Source organism: Lontra canadensis, unplaced genomic scaffold (genome assembly GCF_010015895.1).
Source record: "Lontra canadensis isolate GAN:19392208 unplaced genomic scaffold, GSC_riverotter_1.0 scaffold128, whole genome shotgun sequence".
Lineage (NCBI taxonomy): Eukaryota > Metazoa > Chordata > Mammalia > Carnivora > Mustelidae > Lontra > Lontra canadensis.
Window position 1 is genome coordinate 2,520,227 of NW_022631122.1, and position 22,690 is coordinate 2,542,916.

A 22,690-nucleotide genomic window follows, 5' to 3' on the forward strand; every position below is an offset into this window, starting at 1 on the left:
AAGATAACTAGCCCAAGCATACTCTTTTGTGAGTCCATTGACCCTCTTGCAAAAAGACAACGTAAGGCTGAGGCGAGTAAAGTCTCCCAGTAATATTAGCTCGACAAGATTTGATTTCGGGTGAGTTCACCTACAAAGGATGAAGCTGTCTAGGGCAAGACCCAGGCTGGAAGGGGATATGAAAAAAGTGGGTCAGTGACCAGGCTAGCCCCATATGAGGAGTGGGGCCATCCTGTCTCTTGCCCAGAAGACAGAATGCAAACACCGGTTTCTGGAGCTCCATTCTGGCGAGTAATGTCATGAATGTCTGATGAAAGTCAGTGGCTGACATCAACCTGACCAACCTATCCATATGTGGTAGGAGTCCAGCCAGCGGACTCAGGATGGTGGAGGAGAAAGTAGCCAATCACGAAGAGGCCTGGCAAAGACTAGGAAGACAACTGGAGCCCCATCCATGGGGTGAGGTGGTGGGAGGGACGGTCTGTGGACCCAGAGGAAGGAAGACAAATACTGCTGTTGGCTCTGCAGAGTGGGACAGAAGTCAAAGCCCCCCAGGTTGGTGTGTCTGAGACCGTTTGTTATTCATTCATTCGCTCATCTACTGAGCATCTACCAAATACTAGTAGGCTGGTCCTGAAAGGAAGCCATTCCCTGCTCTCCCAGTAGGAGGACCAGAAAGGAAAACCAGACAATGACAGCGCAGGACCAGAAAATGTAGCAACAGAGCTGTGTCAGGGCTGTGGAGCACCTCACTCCAGCCAGAGCTGGGGTGGCAGTGAATCATTCCCATTTACCAATCGACCATTCTGTGCTGGAGCTTGGTGCCTCCACGCATGACCTCATTTATGTCTTATCACAACTGTATAAAGCAGATGTCAATATTGAGGCTTGGCGGAGTTGGCTTGCTCGCTCAATGCCACATCAGCATCAAACGCTGGGTTGAGGATTTGAAGCCAGGAACTATTTTGGCTCCAAAGCCCATGCTCTTTTGAATGACTCAAAGCCCACAAATATAGAACATCTACAGCCAGGAACACTCCCCCAAAGACTCTTTGAAGATCATTCTACCCCAAAACACAAGAGAGAAAGATAAGAGATTACAGCATGAGACAGAGAAAGAATTAAAATAGTGCTTTTAATATAATTTTCAGCAAATGTACAGTGTGTACTTTACATCACATATTTCTAAACTGCTCATCTGGAAAATATAAGCTGCAAAAATACAGAATCCCACACTCAAAATCTATTGAGTATGTGCTTTTTTTTTTTTTTTTTTTTCTTCCCCCCATCCCTTCTGTGAAACAGGGTCATTTTTACCACCCCCGCACCCTCACCCCGTTGTAATCCAGCCTTGGCTGATTTGGGAAGAGCTGTTGGAGCCTTCCATCAGAGAAGCATTCTGGAGAGGGGGGTTTCTAAAGCGTGTCAGCAGGTCCTCCCCACAGGAACCAAGGGAGGGATAGGCCAAAGGTAATTTGCACACCTGGTCAACATTACTCTTTAGCAACCCAGGAAAATTGCCTACTGCAAGGGTTTGGAGGATTCCTGACCACAGACAACCTCCTCAGTCCTCATCACAGGCCTGTGCTGGGGGCCTCAAAGGACCACTCGCTGGCCGGATAATCCACACAGGGACCCTTGGGTTCTTGGGCAGGGCAGAGCACGCTAAGTCAGGCCTGTGAGGTCTGTGGATAGTGGCGGGCTGTTCTCTGGAGGAGGAGGATGAGGGCCAGGCCCTCAGCTTCTCACAAAGGAGTCTTCTGAAGGTGAATGTGACTCGGGGCAGGTTTTCTCAGTCTCAATGTCTTGGTACTCTGTGCCTAAAAAGGGAGGAGGGAAGAAGAGCCAAGAGGAAAAAGAGATCGGTCTTTTCTGGTTTTCCTACTATTTTTTTTTTTTTTAAGGCTTATATAATACCATCAGGGCTTTCCAGTAGAATGGACAAGAGCAGAAGTCATGCAAGGAAATACTGGGTTTTGCTCCATGTAACCCCAAGGAGCCAGATTTTAAGCCCAGAGACCTCTGTGAAGGCCATGTCTTTCTGAGAAGCACATTTTTCTAGGTATCTATACCAACACTCTGCTAGAGGTTTCTTCTCTGGGAATGAGTAAGACGTATCCCAGTCATTAACTTGTCCTCATCTTCTGTAAGTCACCAGGGACAGGCCCTGTGTTCTGGGACACCAAGTGTCACTGCAAGGCCTGCTGGCGGTGTGGCTGAGTGCCGGAGAGCACCCGCCTGTATCTAATGTCATGCTTTCTCCTCCAGCATTCTGGACACTTTTCTTTCCAGCCACAGGATGCACCACACACTGCGTCAAACAATCTCCTCACTGGGGCAAGGTTTTTGAGCCTATGCCACCCTTCCAAAAGAGATGTTGTGGCTTCGTCTAAAAGACATTAAAAACCCAGCTAGTCCCTGGGATGATTTACGAGCTGGGTTAGGTCTCACTGAGCATGACGTGAGGCTCTGCTGTTCAGTGATAGGCACAGTGGAGACCTACAAGTCCCCACTCATTTATTTGTCCTCTTTAGACTCTGACCCGGTGACAGAAAAAGGTGACAGCGGGGAAATGTCACTCTTTTCCTCAGGATTTTGCAGCTGAGATCTGGCTTATAGGAGGCAGCCCCTGTGTTCAGAGCAATTCAGAGCATCCTTCCTCAACTTCCGTGAGGATCAAGTTCTTGTGGTCTTGGTGGGGGGCGGGTTCTGCTGGAAGCCTGGGGAACTGGGAGCTGGGCAGTGTAGGACAGAAGCGAAAGTTGGAGCTGGTTCTTGTGTCCAGAATGAGCAAGATAGGGGATGATGAGTGGCCAGGACACTTCTACCGATGTGGCTAAGGTGGAAGAAGGAAGGAGGGGTGTGTTTAAAGGTCTTTGATGTTTAATTACTAAGGTAAAAAAGTTTTTCATTTTTGATTCCTGTGCCCGTAGGCAAAATTTTGCAGAGGTCTCACCTCCGGCTCTTGGCTCATTTCTCTATAAAATATAGATTTCTGTGGGGGGGTTTTCCCAAGAGGAGATGCCCTGCTGGCATCGGAGCTTCCTAAGAGGCAGATCTGTGCTCTTGAGTTGGTGATGACGTGGTGTAGTAGAGCACTGGTTCAGGAGTCAGACAGACCTGGCATTGGTTCCTGGTGGGCTTTCTATCTGTGTGACCTTGGGAGCCTTCAGTAAACTAGTTAACTGATCTGTAAAAGTGGAAGAAATGAGACTTACCTTTAACTGCTGTAAAGCTGCTTGGGTGCATTGCCTGGGACTGTGCCTATGACACCTGGCATGTAGGTAGCAGGCTCTTACAGGTGAGCCCCCCAACCCCTTCCCCCTTTGAGGTGCTGGACTAACCTATGTCTTGCTTGGGTTCCTTCTGTAATGCAACTTCCTACACTGCGTACTTCCCATTCATCTTCTGACCTTGGATGATAAAATTGAACAGTTTTGACAAACCTATCACTGTGACAGCTCTCTTCTATTAAGTTAGCATGAATTTTATTAAATTAGCATGAATTTAAGAAAAACATTATTTTGGGGGATTTAATGGTAAGATGTCAACCTACAGAATGTTTAAACCTCCAGAAAATTTACCATTCTATTTGCTTCTAGAAGAACAACACAATCACTTTGCCTTATGGAAAAATATTCATAATTTTATGCCAAACATCAACTACTAATTGTTGGCCTGAGTCATTAATGCAAAAATAGAAACCTCTAGAAAGTCTGTTCCTACAAGTCCCTAGTATCTGATAATAGGGTAAGACCTATCCAACCAGTGGCCGGCATTGGTATGTCTGAAGGCCCTGGGCCAGAGCCAAAATTCTGGGGTTGATGCTGAGGAACATGGCGGTGCCTGTGCTCCCAGGTGTCCCCACTGAAACTGATGACCGGCACTGAGGAATGTCTCTCTGATGTGTCAGAAAATGTATCAGAGGAGTCTCCTGTTTCCTGTTACTGTCGGATTCTGGTAGGATACCTCATAGAAATTGATCACTGGGCTCTGTGGTTAAGACCCAGAACAACACAGGAAGAAGTCCCCAGAAGGCAGCTGTCGTGGTGTCCTGCTGGTTATATTAGGCATGTGAGAGTGGGTAGGACCCACAGTCCATTTGAGCCCGAGTCCTCCGGAGGAAGCAGTCCCTATGGGTGGAGAGGGAGGTCTCACTTCTTGCTCAGTAGGCGTGGGGTACCTGTAAACCTAAGATCACGGGCTTTGGATTCACACAGACCTGGGTTGGAATCCCAGCTCTGCTTCGTGGCCTTGAGCCAATTCTGGAAGCCTTCCCTGCCTCCTTTTCCTCTACTGTACACTGATGCTAGTAACAGTTCCTGCCTCACAGGGCTATTGTTGAGATTAAATGAGCTCCTATGTGTAAGAAGCTGGTTCACAGTAAGTGCTCGGTAAATGTTAGGTACTATTATTATTAGTTTTTATTAGTGTTTACCGATTACTCCACCTGGTGTATTAGTGCCAATGTTTCGTGTTGGTGGGAAGGGATGTGAAATACTATTTGGATTTAAACTCATTCCTCTATTTCCTCCCCCATACCCATTTCACCACTTAAGAAAACAGGACAGTTACTGTGGCAGAACTATGCAGTATCGGAGCTGAAAGGAGCTGCAGCTCAAAGTCCCCTATAGAGAGAGAGATGATGTTGCCTCTGTTGTAAACCCTGCCAGTCATGGCTACTTACCTCATTCTTGGAAAATGGGATACCTGCCTTAGACTCCTGTAAGTAACATCAGGGAGTAACGTCAGGGCTGATGGACAGCTGGCTGCAGGCCCCCTCCAGCACATGACCTGGCCCAGGCTAGAGCAGTCTTAGCTGCTGGAAACCCACCCTCCCCCCAAACATGTGGTGCTACTTCAGAACTCAGCACACTCCTGCCCTTGGCCACTGTCTTTGTAAATAAAGCTTTATTGGGATACAGCTCATGCGTTTGTTTATACATGAGCTGCTCTCCCGCTACAACAGAGTTGAGTGGCTGTGACAGACACCATATGCTTCTCAAAGCCTTAAAATGTTTATCACCTAGGCTTTTACAGAAAGTCTGTCCACTTGTTCTTCTCAGGAGAGCGGACCTCCTGCCCCATCTTTCTGGAAGACCCCCACTGCTCTTTAGTTCTTGGTTCTAGACCATGCCCCACCCCCCCTAAACCTTCCTCATTCCCGAATCCAGGAGGATGAACTTCCCATCACCACCAGTCCGCCCTCCTTGGGCCCAGTCAGAGCTGGGCTCTTAATATTGTTATTCTATTGCTTTTGTGTGTGTTCAGGTCTGTCTGGCTCATGGAACTGTGAGCTCTTGGAGGATGGGAGCATGTCTTTTTCATCTTTGTAGCTGGTCCAGAATCTTAATCAAGGAATGAATGAATAAATACATGTTTAGAAACGGTCAAGCTCATACAGCACATCCCCAGATGAAACTAACCCTACAAAGGGAAATCATGCTACCACGTGCCTGATCTCTAAGAAGAAGGAGTTCTGTCCCTGCGTCCAGGGCAGTCACAGACCTCTGAGGTATAGATCTTTGCTTTTTGGAATTTTCCATCTTAGGCCTTTTAGCTGTTGTCCTTTCTGCCATGATGACCAAGCACTCTGATATCCCCTACAAATTTGAGAACAGGGAGGCGAGGGTAGGTGGCTGTGGCCAGGCAAGGTAGTTTCCATGTGTTACCCTGGGCAACAGGCCCCCATAAGAGGCATCTGAACAAAAAGTATCTTCTTGCATATTCTACCGGTTGGGGATCCTTCAGTTTTACAGGTTTATTCATGAGCAGCCATAATCCCCCAGGGGGCTGGGTTTGAAGGCTATCATTTAGGGCAAGTTGCTCCAAGAGGTTAGGTCCTTGCACTGTTCAGAACTCAACGACGCGGACTGAGTTGGAAGCAATGCTATAACGAACAAGGAGGAAGGGCAGAGGGAGGAAGCGAAGGACGGTGGTTTATGTTCCACACAGATTTTCCAGGCTGGACTTAATTTTCACTAGCACCTTCTCTTGGAAAACGTGGCACCTCTTAAGTATTTGGCCTGGGTTGTGACGTAAAGGAAAACACAGCTCATGGCCGAGAGAAGGCTGAGGGAGAGAGCAGCAGCATGAACTCAGCAATCAAGCCCCTACTGTGTGTCTGGAACTTTCTCCCGAAACCATCAAAATGGGCAGAGAAGAACAGCACAAGACAGCAAATCCCGGTTTTCTCCCTTCCTCTAAATCAAACCACACCAAATACACACACAACGCTCGAGGGGAACTCCACCAAGACCGTAAGAGAAGTTTCTCCTGTCCCCCTTCTCCCTCTGCTCGACTGTATGATTTCTCGACACTGACCTTTATTGCTTTAATGCTGCCCAGTACAGTACGGCTCTGGCAGGCCTGACTGGGTGGAGAAGAGATCACCCTTGTAAGGACCTGAACAGCACGCAGCAAGAAAACCAGCCTCGCAGGCTCCTGGAAGCCAACAGTGACTTTTCCTCAGTGGGTTTCTCTGTGAGTGTGTGTGTATATACATACACACACGCGTGCGTTTTATTTTCTCCATTTCACATGTTCCTCAGTGAATGGCCTGCTCTCGAAGTGTGGAAGATAATCCATTAGCGACCGGGTTGAACCTGTTTCCTGAGAAAATTCCTCCGGGGTGGTGGGGTGGTCATTCCCAGGGACTGGCCGGGAGCCCCTGTATGGAACAATTCGGCAGGTCACCTCAGAGGACCTCTATTGCTCCTTCATTAGCTGAGAGGAAAGCCTGCGTGAGGCAGCCTTCTGGAGTGGCAGCTTTCCATGGGGGAAGGGATGGGAAATCTCGCCATGCCTGAGTGAGGGGAAACACTAGGTCATCCCTGAAGACAGGGAAGTGGATTAAATCAGGGATTTAAATGTAGAGACACCACTTTAAAATGTATAGGCCTAATTTTTAAAAACATCCTCTCTAGAGGAAGCTATTGTACTGTAAGGTGGTTGAGAAAGAAAAGATTTTTATGGAGAGGCACACTCCTTCCTGTTTGGAAGACCTTAACAAGCCTGTCAAAGGATTCCTTAGCTCTTGGCTTCCCCTTATTAGTTGGGCTGCTAAGTACTACCAGCAAACTCCTTACGGGGGGACTGGGAGAGGAGGCCTCTCTTGCTCCTTCATTAGCTGTGAGAAAAGCCCACGTGCTGTGGCCTTCTGGAGTGGCGATGGCCCCAGTGTGCCTTGATGCTTCTCAGCCTTCCTCCGTGGAAGTGTGAAGGAGAGGGCCAGGCTGCTGGTCGTCCCTGACAGTGGCCTCCAAACACCCAGATGTCCCAGAGAGACATCTACTTTTACGAAATGTGTTGACTTCATGTGCAGGAATAATATCAGTCAAAAAAGCTTCTTGGTCTACATGTAGACGTTAAAAACCTCTGTCATAAGTTGCAGCTAAGGGAGGCTTTTTCATTCATCTCTGGGCACGTTTGACTAAGATGGGGGAGGAGTTTGGAGCAGGAGAGAGAGAGAGAAGCTGGTGTTCACCTTCTAGGTTTATTCTATCCCTTACATTTTTGTTTTCTCTAAGTCCAATGGAGCTCTGGCCAGGAAATCTTTTCATTCAAAATACCTCTGAAAACCAAATATATGACCAAGAGGCTAGAACTAACGTTGTACGTACAATGGTTCTTTGTAGCACAAAAGGAAAAGCCCAACACCAGGCTAGGTTTCCTGTTCTGCAGGAGGAGAAACGTTAAAACTCTAAAAGGGGACACGTCGTGCTTTACGGCCATCTTGCGATGGGGGACTTTAAGTTCAGATCCCGTTGCTGACAAAACTGAGCCCCGGAGGTGTTTTCCTTTTTCATCTCAACATCTCCTTCGTCCTAAAATCTCAGGGGGAAAAAAAATCCAAACTGCAAACCGTTTTCAAAAAAACTTTCTTTTTAAAGCCAACGGCCCCGTGAGAACACGAGGTCAGCGGGGCTCAGCGTGTGTGTACTGAGTTTGGAGAGCTACGCAGAAGGCAGTGACCTATGAGCAACACATTTCAAAACAAAACTCACCCCAGACCTGTACAGAACAGTTTCAAAGCCTTAGGAATGACAAAGTATACATATTTTATGAATTGGTTCAAGAACAATCCCGCCTCTTACTAGTTAACATACTGATGAGTGTCCCCATGTTCACGGACAGGGATGGACTAAAAGTAAACACACAGAAGGGTGGTTTTGGAAGCATCCTGTCCCAGGCAGCTGATCACGGTGGCCCCGCACCACGACACAAGCTTCTCTTTGAGTCGTCCTTGCTCGGTGGGGCTTTCTCTAGTTTCCGACTGTCGCACGAACTGCCCCATTTACAGTGTGTGTGAGAAATTGGGCACAACAGCCGTTCTTCTCCCCACTCTTTTCATTCCTGATTCTTTGGTTGCCCTCCAGGGGAACTGCACATCTGGGTCTCAGGCAAAAAGGCCAACCAACCAACAACCCTTGAGATCTTTCTCAGGGCCATGAGGGGCCTGGACCAAGGTCACCGAGGAAACACAAAAGGAACGTTTACTGGGCCACGTGTGTGCGCGTGCGGGCTCTCCCATAAGCTCTGTCCCCTTACGGGAATGGCCTTAGGAGGCTGGTACCGCTGACTCCCAAGAGCTTTTCCCCCAATTCCCCTCCCAAACAATGAGGTTTGCCTGCTAGCTGCTGGAGCGTTAGCCACGCCCAAAACACAGACTGAGGTCTCTTCGTTCAAGACCGACCCTAAAAACAGTGACATTTTAATGCATTGGACATGCGGTGCCTTCCACGACCCCGTGGGTCTATTTACCATCACAGACCCCACAAACGGCTTGACAGCTCGTGCTAGGGGATCATCCCTTCTCTTGCCTATCCCCAGAAGCACCGCACCCATCCACACAGCCCAAATCTAAGCGTGTCTCCTCCATGAGCTGAAAAGAACGCCTCTTGGAATGTGAAACATGAATATAAAAGGGCTTCCCATGACAGTGATCACTGAATCACGGGGAATAAAGCCAGAAGGCAAATTTGCAATTCATCACATTATCCCCTGTTGTCTCAAATGTGATTCTTTTAAAGGCAGGCTGCATAGACACTCTTTCTCAAGCGTTTTTTTTTTTTTTCCCCTTCTCGTAGCACATGGTATATTCTTGTTTTTGCAGAATATCCAAATGAGGATAAAACGATAAAAAACTACAATAGATTAATTGCATCCCTTGAATCACATTATATTTTTGGTGCATTAAAAAAAGGAAAGGAAAAACCAACCAGCGTCATAAACTCAGCCTAGAGAACTGTTAGTGATTGAAGGGTTAACACGGATTTTAGAAGTGGTTAAAAATAGTATTAGAGGATTATACATACAACAGTTTGAAATTCATATGCATTGCATTTTTTTTTCTTTAAAAATGGCAAAATGTTTGGCAAATGTAAGCAAATGACTTGGACTGTGTGGGTTTCACCGGCTCTGAGCAAAGTCAGTCATAGCCAGGCGAGGCCCACTGCTTCCTGAGGTCACTCTGCGGGGCTGGGGGGTGCTGCGGTGGGGGGAGATGAGGTGCTGGCCCCCCACACTTGGCTCCCCCCTCGGGCCCTCAGTCTTGAACATGAACATGGAGCTGGTGAGAGGTGCCAATTAGAGACTCCAGCACGGATCACCCATTAGCATCACTGAGAGAACTCTGGGGCCTTGAACCACAGGCAGACTGGGTGAGTCGTCTACACTGTGACCCATATTGCGAGAGTTAGAGGAGGGGGCACCCGCTCCTCGCCTTGCACGCTCCCCACCCTCGTGTGGAGGGGGCAGGTGGCATGGGGTGTGTGTCCCTAGTGCTTATCCTGGCAATGTTGCCAACTTGTGATGTGTAGTAGACTTTTAAAAAACTTTGTATGTGTATGAATATCCAGAAACGTCCATCCTCCGAGCTGGCCACCACGGTTCCCTGAATTTAGCAGTGCCTGTTGCTTGCAGCTGTTGGCATCCCGAAAAAGCACGAGGTGCCTTCAAAGAGTAGACTCTGGGCCCCAGCAGGTTTGGACGTCAGACACACGATCCCACGCTCTCCTTATTCTGAATTCTGTCTGGCTCTGATTTTAAAAGGACAAAGGTCGTGTTGTGTGTGTTTGTGTGTGTGTGTGTGTGTGTCTCTGTATGGAGTTTGGTTTTTTTTTTTTGCTTTTTTTGTTTTTTCCTAGGAAAAATGACCCTTGGATTACTAATACAGAGTTCAACCTCCTTCCATCACTATAAAACGGACTCCATGTTTTCACACCACTCATGATCTTCAAGGTTATAGATAAATTTTGTCCTATGGGTCTGGCTTGCGGGCACAGGGTCCCTCCCCAGATTGTCTAGGGTCAGAGTAGAGGCAAAGAACTCACTGGTGCTCAGCCCGCCCTCGTGGTTTTTGATGTAGCGTTTATAGTTTTTCCGCAGGCACTGCCACGTGGTCGTGTAGAGGACGAAGGCGGACGACTTCAGCACGATGGCGATGCTGACATACAGGTATCTGTAGGCCACGTTGTCGTACAGGACACAGGCGCCTTGCTCCCCGCAGAACGTGCTCCAGAAGAGGCAGGTGGAGTCGATGCCGGCCCCGAAGATGAGGGGAGGGGGGATGAAGCCTGCGAGGGGGAAGGACACGTCAGTCTCGGGCTCCGCAGGCTGGTCTCCCCACTGTCCGCACGCAGGCACCGCGCTTCGCTCTATAGGAACCCCCCAACCCCCCAGGGGGCTCCAGGGCACGGGGCTGGGAAGACTTGAGTCTGAACCCCAGCTCGGCCTTCACCTGTGCACGGTCTTGAAGCCCCCTGGGCCTCTGTTTTCACATCTGCAAAATGGGGATCCTATCACTCCTGCTGAGATTGCTTGAAAGACTGACCAAAGGAAGCCCCAGAAAGCCTTTAGAAGGGTGCCTGGAACACACTAGACAAAAGGAATGGTGGCTGCTACTCTTTTGAGAAGCAAAAGCCGGTCTTCCCGGAAGGGACCATTCCTGGTGTGGAAGCAGTGCATCCTCCTAGACAGAAACGGAAGCAGGGACTGTACTCGGCGTATCGTGTTCTGGGGTGGCCCTTCTAAGGTTGTGTGAGTAGAGGGAGCCAGGACCAGAAGGGACCCAAAGTGGAACATGAGTACGCTTTACCTTGTGTCTACACACACACACACACGCGTGTCCTCGTATGTTATGCATGCACATGCGTGTACACATGTATCATTTAGGATGAAAAATGCCTGCATGCTAACAATTTCCCGTCCCCTTGACGTTCCCACTGCATTGAATCCTTTCATTCTGAGCTGGAAACTGGTTTTAAAACCTTCACTAGAGAACATTCCAAGCACTTTCAACCAGTGATCAAAAGTGGCAGAGAGGTAAAAACTAGTCTCCTTCGTTCACGTCGGTGTGTCTTGCCCTTGTCCAAGCTCAAAGGTGATCTGTCCTGGCTGCCCATTTATCCTAGAAGAATTAAACTGGAATGTTTGGTGTGTGGCCAGGTCATCAGGTTTGGGAAAACATCCCCTGGTCGGGGGGAGGGGGAGCATTTCATCTGCACTATGGGAAATCAATGGAGGGTTCATTAATACAAATTAACTGCCTCACAAAAAAAGGATCCCTAAGGCCAGAACGTGGTGCCAATCGTATCCAGGGAGAGACCTTAAAAGCAGAACGGGGATCACTGGAAGCAGGTGGCAACAGATCCGAGATCCCAGCGCTGGGGTGGCCTGCGATCCGGAGTGTTCTTTCCGGGGCCAGCCCTGGAGGGTCAGAGTTCCCACGTTTTATCAAGGAAGGTCCCCTCTGAGAATCTGATGTGATGAGATGCATTTTGCTGGACTAAGGATCTAGATCAACCCGCAAAATGACACTCATGTTTCAGGTGGTTCGTGGACCCCTTAAGTCCATTCACAGTCACCAGAATTAGAACACCTGTGTTATATAGGCTGTGTCCCTCCCTTCTGAGGGGCCCTCCGAGGGCAGCCAGGGAGGGAAACAGCACTTTCTTGGTTCTAACAATGGGCCTGGAATGGGTGTAAGGGAACTGCACTACCCCATCAGTGCTGATGAGGGGGGTGCAGAGCTCCCGGGTCCCCGGGCGCCTCAGCCCTTAGTCCAGCCTTACCCCTGCCCAGCTCTGCCCCTTGTGAGCCTGGAGAGAAACCCCAGAAAAGGAATTTTAGCTGTTCCCTCTTTTCAGCTTGTAGGTCAGCTTGGGTCCACTGGAGGTAAAGTCCTCATCCCAGGGTTCTCTGCCCCACGGTGTCTGAGGCCTTCCTCGCCAACCACTGGGCATTCTCCCAGTCCCTCCCACAAATGCCCTTCATTTAACTGAACATGAGCCCACTGGACTGTCCTAACGACCACACACGAGAAACGAAGTCACATTCCACATTATGTAGGTAAAGAAATGGAGATATGGAGCCAATGAAAACTGATAGATTGGGGAAAATGGGACAGATGTGGCTGTTCCTATGGCCTGGGGATCGTTTGAACCCATTCACCGATTTCTCTGCGTTTTAGGAGTTGGTGATAGCCCTCAAGTGCTCCTCCCTCCTCTTTCTTCTCTTGAGGTCCCTTGGTCCTAGCTTGCCCATCACCAGGCGATGAGTTGCTAAGACGGACAGCAGCTGACAACAGCTCTGCCATGGGAAGTGACTGACAGCACAGGGGTGCCTTGCGCACCCCGCCCCCCCACCGCCCCCAATGCAAAGGGGCTGGAAGAATTGCAGGCAAACCCGGTCCTATTTTCAGCACATGGGAGGAAATTTGCAATATAAAGAAGTCATTCTTTAATACTTGCTCCGACCAAAATAGCCCTCTAAAATGCCACTATGTAACTCCTTCACGTATCTGTGCGAGGGTTTTAAAAATATTGTGTTATCATTAAAGTAGGGCATCCTTCTTTGTGCTAGCCGTGTCAATTTTTATCCTGCCTACTGTCAAGCCCCATTACCAGATGACGCAGCCCTGGAAGGAGTCAGAAAAAGCCTTCAAACAGAAATTAGAAAGCTAAGTGCCTAAAAAGTTTTTCGTATTTTGGAGAGCCTTTGTGAGAGACAAGAAGGAACTTTAACTTGAGTCGAAAGCCTCGAGGTGAGTCGCTTCATCTCTTGGTGGTTCAGTTCCTTGATCTTTAAAGTGGAGCTCATATCACCTGCTAGGACAGGGTCAAGGTGAGCACCCGTACAAATTCGTGTTCGTGCACAGGTCCGGTCCTCCCACGTGGCCAGAGCTCCTGTTCTCTGATTCAAGCTATACGATTCGGGGTAACTATTGAAACTCTGGGTTTCATACTTTAAGTATAACCTTTATGAGGTTCCTTTTAGATCTGAGAAAAAAAAAAAATACTGGCTTTTCTACCCAATTCACCTTCTCCTTTATAGTGACTTAAAATTCTTCCCCAGGGGCGCCTGGGTGGCTCAGTGGGTTAAGACTCTGCCTTCAGCTCAGGTCATGATCTCAGGGTCCTGGGATCAAGCCCCGCATCGGGTTTTCTGCTCCGCGGGGAGCCTGCTTCCCCCTCCCTCCCTCTGCCTACTTGTGATCTCTGTCAAATAAATAAATAAAATCTAAAAAAAAAAAAAAATGAATTAAAATTCTTTCCCAAAGGGGAGCTCTGGTTATCAGGTGTGCTGAGGGTACCAGCGAGGAAGAACAGACTGCATCTCTTTCCTTAGCGGTCATCCCAGCACTCACCTGATTAGTCACACGAGGGAGTCCCACCTACGGCTAATTCTCACATGCGGCCACTCATCATTCTGTTTATCACTCAAGTGGGTCAAATAAATGCTTGGGCCGTCCCAGACGCCAACGGGAGACTCCTTTACAATGGCAGAAGTTACTGAAAGGAAACCTTATTAAAATGGAGTAGGGAGGACAGAAGGGGGAAGCCATACAACAGAACTGTCCATTACAGACCCCAGCAGGGAAAGACGTACGTTGCATCTCCTACAAGAAATGGACTACCCGGAAACTCAGCCAGTGAGAACCTGTTCTCCATCACCCTGAACTCTTGCTCTTTTTCTCCAATGAACTTTCACTCAGGACCCTTCCGAGGTCCTCTTCCTCCTCCAGAAAGTTAACCTCCTCTCCTCTACGGCAGGACTCGCCTATGGTTTTGCTGTAGCTTACATGCCCCGAATTGCAATTCTGTTATTCTCAAACACGCCCCCCCTTTTTTTCTGGTAAAATAATGGGCTTTTACTTTTAACGTCCACATTATTTTAGTGATCAGAGTGGGATCCAGGGAAGACCTACAACAGCTCTGTGAGTAAACTGGTGCTGGTGTCCGGGAGCCAAGCGAGCTGCTTTCCTGCTGAGCTTAGCCTTTGCAGGTACGTAAGTTTTCTCCTGGATTTCAAGCTCTGTTCTGAGTTTGGAGCTCTCCAGTCTTTATTCGGGATCTGTTTTAAGGCTTTCTTCTTTCTGAGAGTACTCATTTTGGTCTTTGGTAGGATTCCTTTTGGAATCAGGTTATTCCTGTTGAAAAACCGTGTTTAGGACATTTTTGTTTCTCTAGAGAATACATCTCTAAGAAACGGGGTCCCAGCCCTCAAAATGCTTCAGGGGGGTGCCCTCCCCCTGAGACCCCAACTGGTTTTATGTTTAAGAACGGCCGACCCCCTTCATGCATATTTCTAACGAAATGGGCCAACTTAACCAAAAGTCACTGGAACTTGATGGAAACTTCCATCTTCCTAAATCGACTCTTCTCAAAATGGATTGGGCAGGCCTGGCTGTAAAATTATCAACTGAAGGGGAAGCCTGTCTTGACTGGTATTTTGAAGCTTCCAAACGTTATCAGGAACCTGAAATTTATATTAGCTAAGACAAACAAAGAAAAAAGGGCGACGGAGGCCACTCTTCCCCTTCCCTGTTCTCTTTGTCTCAAGATGGAGGGCAGCCGCCGGCTCAGGTCCAACCTCTGATGCCATTTTCCTGTAACTGCTCTGCATCTCCTCTACCCTGCCCCACGTTAATCCTTTCTCTCAACTTCCCTTTCCCTCTGAAGGAACTTCTCCCTCCTCTCCCAGACGTCTTTAAAGTTAAGTCTCGGAGCATCCAAATAAGCCCCACATTTCTTATGTTCCCTGGAATAAAGCCAAATTGTGAGCCATCCTTAAAGACTTTCCCAAAGTGACTGAGGAGCCCCATAAGGTTTGCTCAAGAACTTAACAGAATTATTCCCATTTACTAACCTGGTTTCTCGGATTTATTAGTCCACAGGCTTGTCGGTGAGGGCCTGGCCAAGCAATGGATGAAACTAGCCCAATGGGAATAACCTGAAGGGGATTTAGAGAAAACAGACCCCTAACTTTTGGCAGGATGCTAGAACACTCTCTGGAAAGCTTTGCCGAGCAATTACAGTAGATTTTCCTAAGCCCGTTGATTGGAACAAAATTCAGGTTTGCACACAAAAGCCTGTTGAACTTGTTCATGACTATTACAGTCAACTCCAAATTGTTTTTAAAGAACATTCTGGTCTTCCTTTAAATGTAGAATCCAGCCAGGGAGCACTGAACTCAACTCATTGTTACTGTTCTGTACACGGTATTTTCTTTCTTTTATCTTTTTGAGAGCGAGAATCTGAAGATTCTCCCTACTCAGCACGGAGCCCGACACCGGGCCCTGAGATGATGACCCGAGCCAAAGCCAAGAGTTGGATACTCAACCGACTGAGCCACCCAGGTGCCCCGGTATTTCTTCTTTAGTTAAAAGGACCAGGATGGAACAGGAAACTGCCCACCCCAGATTCAATTTGGCAAATCAGCTCACTTGTACCATAGATGAGTTACCTAAAAGAAAGTACTAAAATCCTTAATTTTCAATGCTGGCAAATCAACACCCCTGAACAAAACCAACCCTTCCCTGATTTCTGCTATTACTAGGGACAGGACCATGGGCCAACAAACAAGGGCTGTAGGCACCTGCAGCCTTCTGTCCAGCCTTCGTGATGTCCTCTTAATTCCCAGTGGTGGGGCTCTTCCCAATCCTCTTTCTGCATGAGCTCAGAGAAACCAGTCTCCAGACTGGGAATGAATTCGTCTTATTGACCCCAGAGCTAAATTCTTATCGCTCAAGCCCCTACCTCAGGTACGAAACCAGTTCAAATAGTGGGGAATCTTTAATAATCCTCAACAGCTTCCCATCTCTGGACCTACTCCCCCCTGCTCAGGCCCACCGATACTCACCCTTTCCTCCTTATTTACTTACCAGGTTCAGATTTCTTAGAAAAATATCATGCCAGAATTTCTTTTTCCTAAAGAACCTGACCGTAGTAATCAAAATAGCCAACCAGGTGAATTGAACGACCCTTGGGCATCTAGTGTTTGTTCCTACTCTGCCTGCATCATGGCTGAGTCTGGGGACACCCATCATTTGTCTCTATTGGATCAGCTACCACCCTTTTTTTTTTTTTTTTTTAAGATTTTATTTGTCAGAGAGAGTGAGCACAGGCAGACAGAGTGGCAGGCAGAGGCAGAGGGAGGAGCAGGGAGCCTGACGTGGGACTCGATCCCAGGACGCTGGGATCATGACCTGAGCCGAAGGCAGCCGCTTAACCAACTGAGCCACCCAGGCGTCCCAGCTAACACCCTTTTTACGGGCAAGATGTTCCATTGATACTGGCAGGATCCACAGTATACCTCCCATCAAGATTCAAACAGACCCCTCAAAACCTCTCTCCAGAAGTAATCAATACCCTATAAGGAAACCCTTCAAGGCATCAAGCCCATAATAGTAGATTACAGGGCCCAAGGCTTTATTAGCCCCTGAACTAGTCTCTGTAATATCCCTATTTTACTCACGAGAAAACCCAGTGGCTGAGGATGGAAGTTCGACCATGACCTCGAAGCAATCAATAAGATTACTATCCTTCGGTACCGGGTAATTCCCAACCCCCATACGCCATTGGTAGCTATTCCCACTCAAAGGAAATTTTCACTGTAGTTGGTCTGTGCAGTGCGTTTTTTTCAGCATTCCAGTTGATAAAGAGAGTGAATGATGTTTCTGATTATACCTAGTCGGGAATGCCCCAGGGGTTACAACAGAGAACTTTTCACAAGCCTCACAAGTTGATTTGGATGATGTTTGTTACAAGAGAGGATTTCCTTTTTTGCTCCCTTTCTTAACCTTTTTTTTTTTTCTTTTTTTGGAGAGAGCACAACCACACCCACACACGTGTGCATGTACACGAGCAGGGGGCGAGAAGCAGAGGAAGAACGAGAGAGAATCGTCAGCAGCCTCCATACCCAGGATCTCATGACCCTGAGATCACGACCTGAGCGGAAATCAAGAGTTGGGGGTAAATAGGATAGGTAGGTCATTGCAACTCTTTTTGAAGTCACTGAGGCAGTCCCTTGATCTGAGTTACACATCCATTCATGCTCGTGGCTCAGCCCAGGGTGAAACCACGAACATTCAAACTGACAGTCCAGTTTGCCTTTGGGGTAGCTCACAGCTTTGGAACATTATTAAGGCTCCTGGGCATTCCAGACTGGACTCCCTAGAGGTCAAAGGAAAGCACCTTGCTAATATTTCTACAAAAGGGCTGCTCGTAAGGAAACCAATAGCCAAACCTCTGTCATGGGCCAAAGGGATGGTCTCATAAATGATCATTTGTTAAAATTGACCGGAGATGACCGGCCATAGGCCCCAGAGAAGGAAAAACAGTATTAGAGATCTAATAATTGCAAAATAACAATAATAACATAATAATAATTGCAAAATAACAAAATAACCAAAAAGAGAGCTCTGCTTCAGACCAACTAACTCGGCCCTACCAGAAATTCTAAAATTCCCACTACTTACAACTGCACCCGTATTAAACCATTGGTCTGCTGACAAAATGATAGCGTGTATGAACCAATATTGGTGAGGAAATATTAAGAAGGCCGACAATGCGTGTGCTTCACTTGACACCCCACCCCTCTGTCCAAAATAACGATGCAGGGAAACCTGTTTCCATTGCTGTAGGGCACTTTAAATCACCTAACGGGCCATTTGAGGTTTGCAGAGGAGTTTCATAAAGTTTTAGTCATGGTTTTGTACGTTACCTCACTGGACTGAAGCTTTCCCTTACAGGCCACTGCCTCCTCTGTGGCTAAAATTCTGTTAGAAATGATTCCCACCTGGGGAACTCCTCTGGACCTTCATAGTGATCGGGGACCCCATTTTACTAGTCAGGTGCTTTGAATGTCTGCCTTGTTTGGCGAGTTGTAGGATACTCTCATTGTGCGTCCCACCCTCAATCCTCAGGGTTTCGTGAATGGACTAATGGTGCTAGGAACATTCCACTGGCAAAATCTGGAGCTCTCCCAAAACCTTGGCTTGAAAGCATTGCTTTTCGCTTTCTAAATCTCAGCTCCACCCCTACCGGGATAGTCACAGGATGTCCAGTGTGCTTGGTTCCTGCCTCCTTTTGTAAGAGCACTCTAGCTGGTCTTAAGGAGTGTGTTAACCTGAGAGGTAAGTGTGCTCCTCCTCCTTGCTGACTTAAGTCCCTTGATTTTAGCAGAACTAACTGACTTGGAGATTTGCAGACCACTGGCCTTGACCCCATAGACCACAGTACTCTTGCACATCACAAAACAGGACCCAGCTCCCTGAGCATGGACAGAACATCTGCAGCCAGCAGCATCGCATCTGCCCGTGACTGAAAAATATCACAGGCCACTGCATTCCCTTTGCTGATGACCCTGAACTTTGGAAACTTCAGCACCAGGTAGAAACCTCAGAGTTGCCTTTTGGACAAGAGACTGCCTTCTTCCCATGTGGTCAGCCTCCTGAATAAAGCTTATGTTCCTTTCCGATCACAAACTCGTCTCTTGGACTATTGGCCTCTTGAGCGACCAGAAGCCCAGCTTGAGTTTGGTAACATGCTGGCCCAATGTTGGTAAGATACACTTCAGTACTGTAAAGGCCTAACTGCTTCTATAAAAACAGCCATGCTTCAGTGGAACAATCTTTTCAGTGTGCCCTCCTGGGAGATGAAGACCTTGAACATCGCCCCTTTGCAAACCCAACCTTTGGTCTGTTGGAAAAGACCCCTCCAGGAAGATTCTCTTCAACCTCGCACTGATTAACCAACACTGTGCAGCCAAATGCCAGAGAACAGATTCCTGGATTCACAGGACTCCTCCAAAGAGAGCACCAAACCCTGACTGGGCTTGCACCCCATCTGGTGACCTGAAACAAAAGATTTCCTGGCACCGAAGCAGACAACATCTGAAGGGATCCATGGGCCAGGCCTGTGAGAAGTTTCCAGGCTCGACAAAGTCTGTCTTTTTCATTTGGAAATTAACGGACTCTAGAGTCTTACTCAAAATTTACAGTGTCTGGATGTTCAACTTCACTGTATTATTAGTAACATCTCTGAGTTCTGGCACTTGTTTTGAGATAATGATGCTGCTTTTAAACGTCTTTGAAATTTCGCTGTTTTGCCAAAAGTTCACCAGTGATTGCTTGTGTTTATACATGAAGTGTAGCTTCTAACATGCACATGGTGAATTCTTCAGGGGGGACCCGGAGGTGTCCGCTGTTCTGTTCTCATGAGAGCTTTGAGGGACTCCCAGGAGAGATATATGACTCTGGGGTTTGTCTCTGAAGTGGGACTTCCCTTCCCTAAGCTGGAGTGAGGGCCAAAAAGTAGTTTCAGATGGCTCCTTTCTGGTTTAGGATCTTATTTTAAAACCTCATCACGCAATCTGGAATGGTCATGTTCCTTTTGATTTCTGTACTTACTGCCTCTCAAACCTTTGTAAAAACACTGTATCCAGTAAGGACACGATTCTCCACTCACTGCCTGAGACTTCTCCTGCTACCTGTCCTTGTTACTTGAATGGGATGACCGCAGTAGATTTCCCATCTGCACAAGGTCCCCACCCCCACGGGCCATGAGGGAAAAAAAGGCCACAGAACTATGAAAACCTGACTCTTGCTTAGAGATGCTTCTGGAGAAAGAGCTTGATCAAAAGGCGAAAATGCAGAAACAAAGGAATACCTCACTGAAATGGGGTGGGGAAGATAGACTAAGAAGGCATACCACTCACAGGGTCAATCACAGGCCCCAGCAGAAGAATCATCAATTATGGTCATAAAGAGGGAACCAAGGACACTGAATCTCCTTTAAGAAATCCACCGTCGCAGCAACTCAGCCACTGAGGACCCATCGTCATGCTGGACTCGTGCTTTCCTTGAAAACAACCCCGCCCAATCTCCTCCTCTTTTCTCAGTAAAGTTCCTCTCCTTTGTTTACAATGGGATTTGCCTGCGGGTTTCGTAAGTAGCTTGTATGTCCTAAATTGCAATTCTGTTATTCCTGAATGAACCCATTTATGCTGGTAAGTAACTTTCACTGTTAACACAGTAATGACTCTATTAACTACCCCCTCTCCCGAGCACTGTGTGGGGCGGTCCTCTCTGTATATCATAAGCCCCCTCCGTAACCCTGTAACACCCCCTATTTTATATGCAGAGAAACTGAAGCTGGGGGAGACTACTTATTTGTCCCAGGCTTGACATTTCCAAACTCCAAACCCAATAATCTCCTTACTAATTCAAAGTTTGTTGATTTGAAGAGAAGATTTTAGGCCTCTTATCAGGGATTTCCAGGGCTATAGAAAACATCTTATTTACCCTCCCGCTAAGCTCCTGGGAATCGGTGGCTGGCCGAGGGCTGGCTCTGAAGCTTTCCAAGGCAAAACACAGAAGCGTTCTGATATTCGCAAGGTACGGAGGGGGAAACACGGGCACAAGGAGGTTCTGATCTTTGCAAAGTGCAGAATCTTAATGCATTGAGAAGGTTGCAAGACTGTTTTGTAAGCAAACTCAGTATTTTGGAGAACATCTCAGGCAGCTCTACTGGCACTTTCAGGACAGAGCTGAAAGGTGCCTTTCTTTCAAGCACGGAGCTCACGCCTGCAGGTTTCTTGGTGGTGTGGAGGCCATGAGAGCTTAGGGACTGCAGACAGACTCTGGATTCCGACTCTGCCACGTGAGAGCCTGTGACCCTGGGAAGTCACTCAACTGCATTGAATCTCAGTTGCATTGTTTATTAAAACAGGCACAAAATAACTTCTGGTAGGGGGCTTTCATACAGATTACATGAGACCACATTTCTGAGAGGCCCTCGTGGAGCAGGCTCTTAACAGACCTGGTTCCTTTTCTGCTTTTTGGCTACCTGGAAACGTGGCCCCTTGACAGCATCCTCTCTAGCCAAAGAGCTGCAGAACATTCTTCAAGCTAAGACTCTGAGAATGACCCTGACTGGCAAGAATCCTTCATGCCGTAAGAATAAGTCCAGTGTGGAGGACAATCAGCTGCTTCCAGAAGGGAAGCCCAGTGGATATGGTGTAAATTAGCGATCCTGCTGCTCTGGGTACCTTCATACCGTTACACCCTCCAGTTCCTGAAGAATACGGAGGGAGGGTGATAACGGTGCAGTATTTTAGAAACTGTGTTTTAGAACACGGTCCTTCCTGGAGGCTGCGGCGGCATCCTCTCCCTCTTGCCTTCCCTTCTCCCTATGTCTCTTGGGGAGGAAGGAGCTCACAGACGGAGTGGGCATGGACCAGTGTCCCGTCACTGGGAGGCCGGGAACCCGCTGCATGTCGGGGAGGTATCTGGACACTCCGTGCTACTACAGAGACTATGAAAGGGATTAAGTCTTACTTCCTATTACACTCTGGCCCAAACAGCTGCCATATATATGTTTCAATGCAAATAAATTGCACTACTGTTCAAGGAAATGGTCTCTGTTTTCCTGAAATCTATTAACAGAGATTAAACCCCAAGGTCTTTTATTTTGGCTATTTAATTCAGTCCCCTGGTTGAAAAAGTTGGGCCTATTTATACTTTGGTCTAAACTTTAAAGGTGAGCTTAAAGGTTTTTGTAAGAAAAATAAGTTCACATACCTTTTGGAGACAAAATAGAAGCTGAAAATGACTGCCATTTACATTTCAAAAAAATCTACCCATTCTTCTGCATCTTACCAGCCAAGACTTGAAGGCACCGCAGAATCCCTCTTCAGCCTAATAGAATTACGGTCACGTCCAGCACACATCCTACTGGGAGGGCTGGCGGAAAAAAGATTCTCTTTGCTTCAGCAATGCCAAGGATGCGACTGGACTATTGGCACCGGCCAGCATGGCCCCTGGGTACTTGATATTCCCTTTTCTTAAATCTGGGACGTTGGGTGGTGCTACTTTGTTCTCACTTCATTCCTGGGCTCCTTGTTAAAGTCACTAAGGCTCAAAGAGCTTAAATAACCTCCCAAAAGCCTCCCAATCCGGAATGGCAGAGGGGGTGGGAACCCAAAGCCATCTGGGCCTACCTTCAGAGGGGTCCATGGTGAAAATGCAGCACCACCTTAGCACAGGTAAGGAGTGGATCTTGGGTGATGGGTGTACGTCAGGATGTCGGACACATCATTATGTTTGCTGAATTAGCAAACAGATGCATACGTGAGTGGGAGGGGCCATCGCACTCCCACCCCAGACCAGCCCACAGCTGGGGGAAGTGGTTTCTCCACTACAGCTTCTGGCATGCTGTGCTGTCTTCTGCCAAAGCGCTCATTTCTTTCGCCTGCCTGGAGTTTCCCAGATGTGCTGCTCCTGGAGTAGCTCCTGAATCACTCAAGACACAGGGATGGTTTGCTTAAAAGACACGTGGGTTCAGAGGTGCACCCGGAGACTGATGTTCTCCGTGCTTTTTCTTAGCGGGTGCTCTGAAAACTGAGA

At 47.8% G+C, this 22,690-nt stretch overlaps 1 protein-coding gene across 6 annotated transcripts in view; it reads right to left on the reverse strand.

Moving 5' to 3' along the window:
- Positions 1-1,283: 1,283 nt before the first annotated feature.
- The window catches only part of SLCO3A1 (solute carrier organic anion transporter family member 3A1), a 300,076-nt gene continuing 278,669 nt past the window's right edge, over positions 1,284-22,690 (reverse strand). For 4 of the 6 annotated variants that reach the window (XM_032842350.1, XM_032842349.1, XM_032842353.1 and 1 more), the window contains exon 10: positions 10,129-10,577. In XM_032842350.1, the coding sequence (XP_032698241.1) occupies positions 10,198-10,577 (380 nt within the window). In that variant the 3' untranslated portion in view covers positions 10,129-10,197. Of the gene's footprint in view, positions 1,821-10,128; positions 10,578-22,690 lie in introns of those variants that run through there. The other 2 variants (XM_032842354.1, XM_032842355.1) reach the window with 1 other exon arrangement.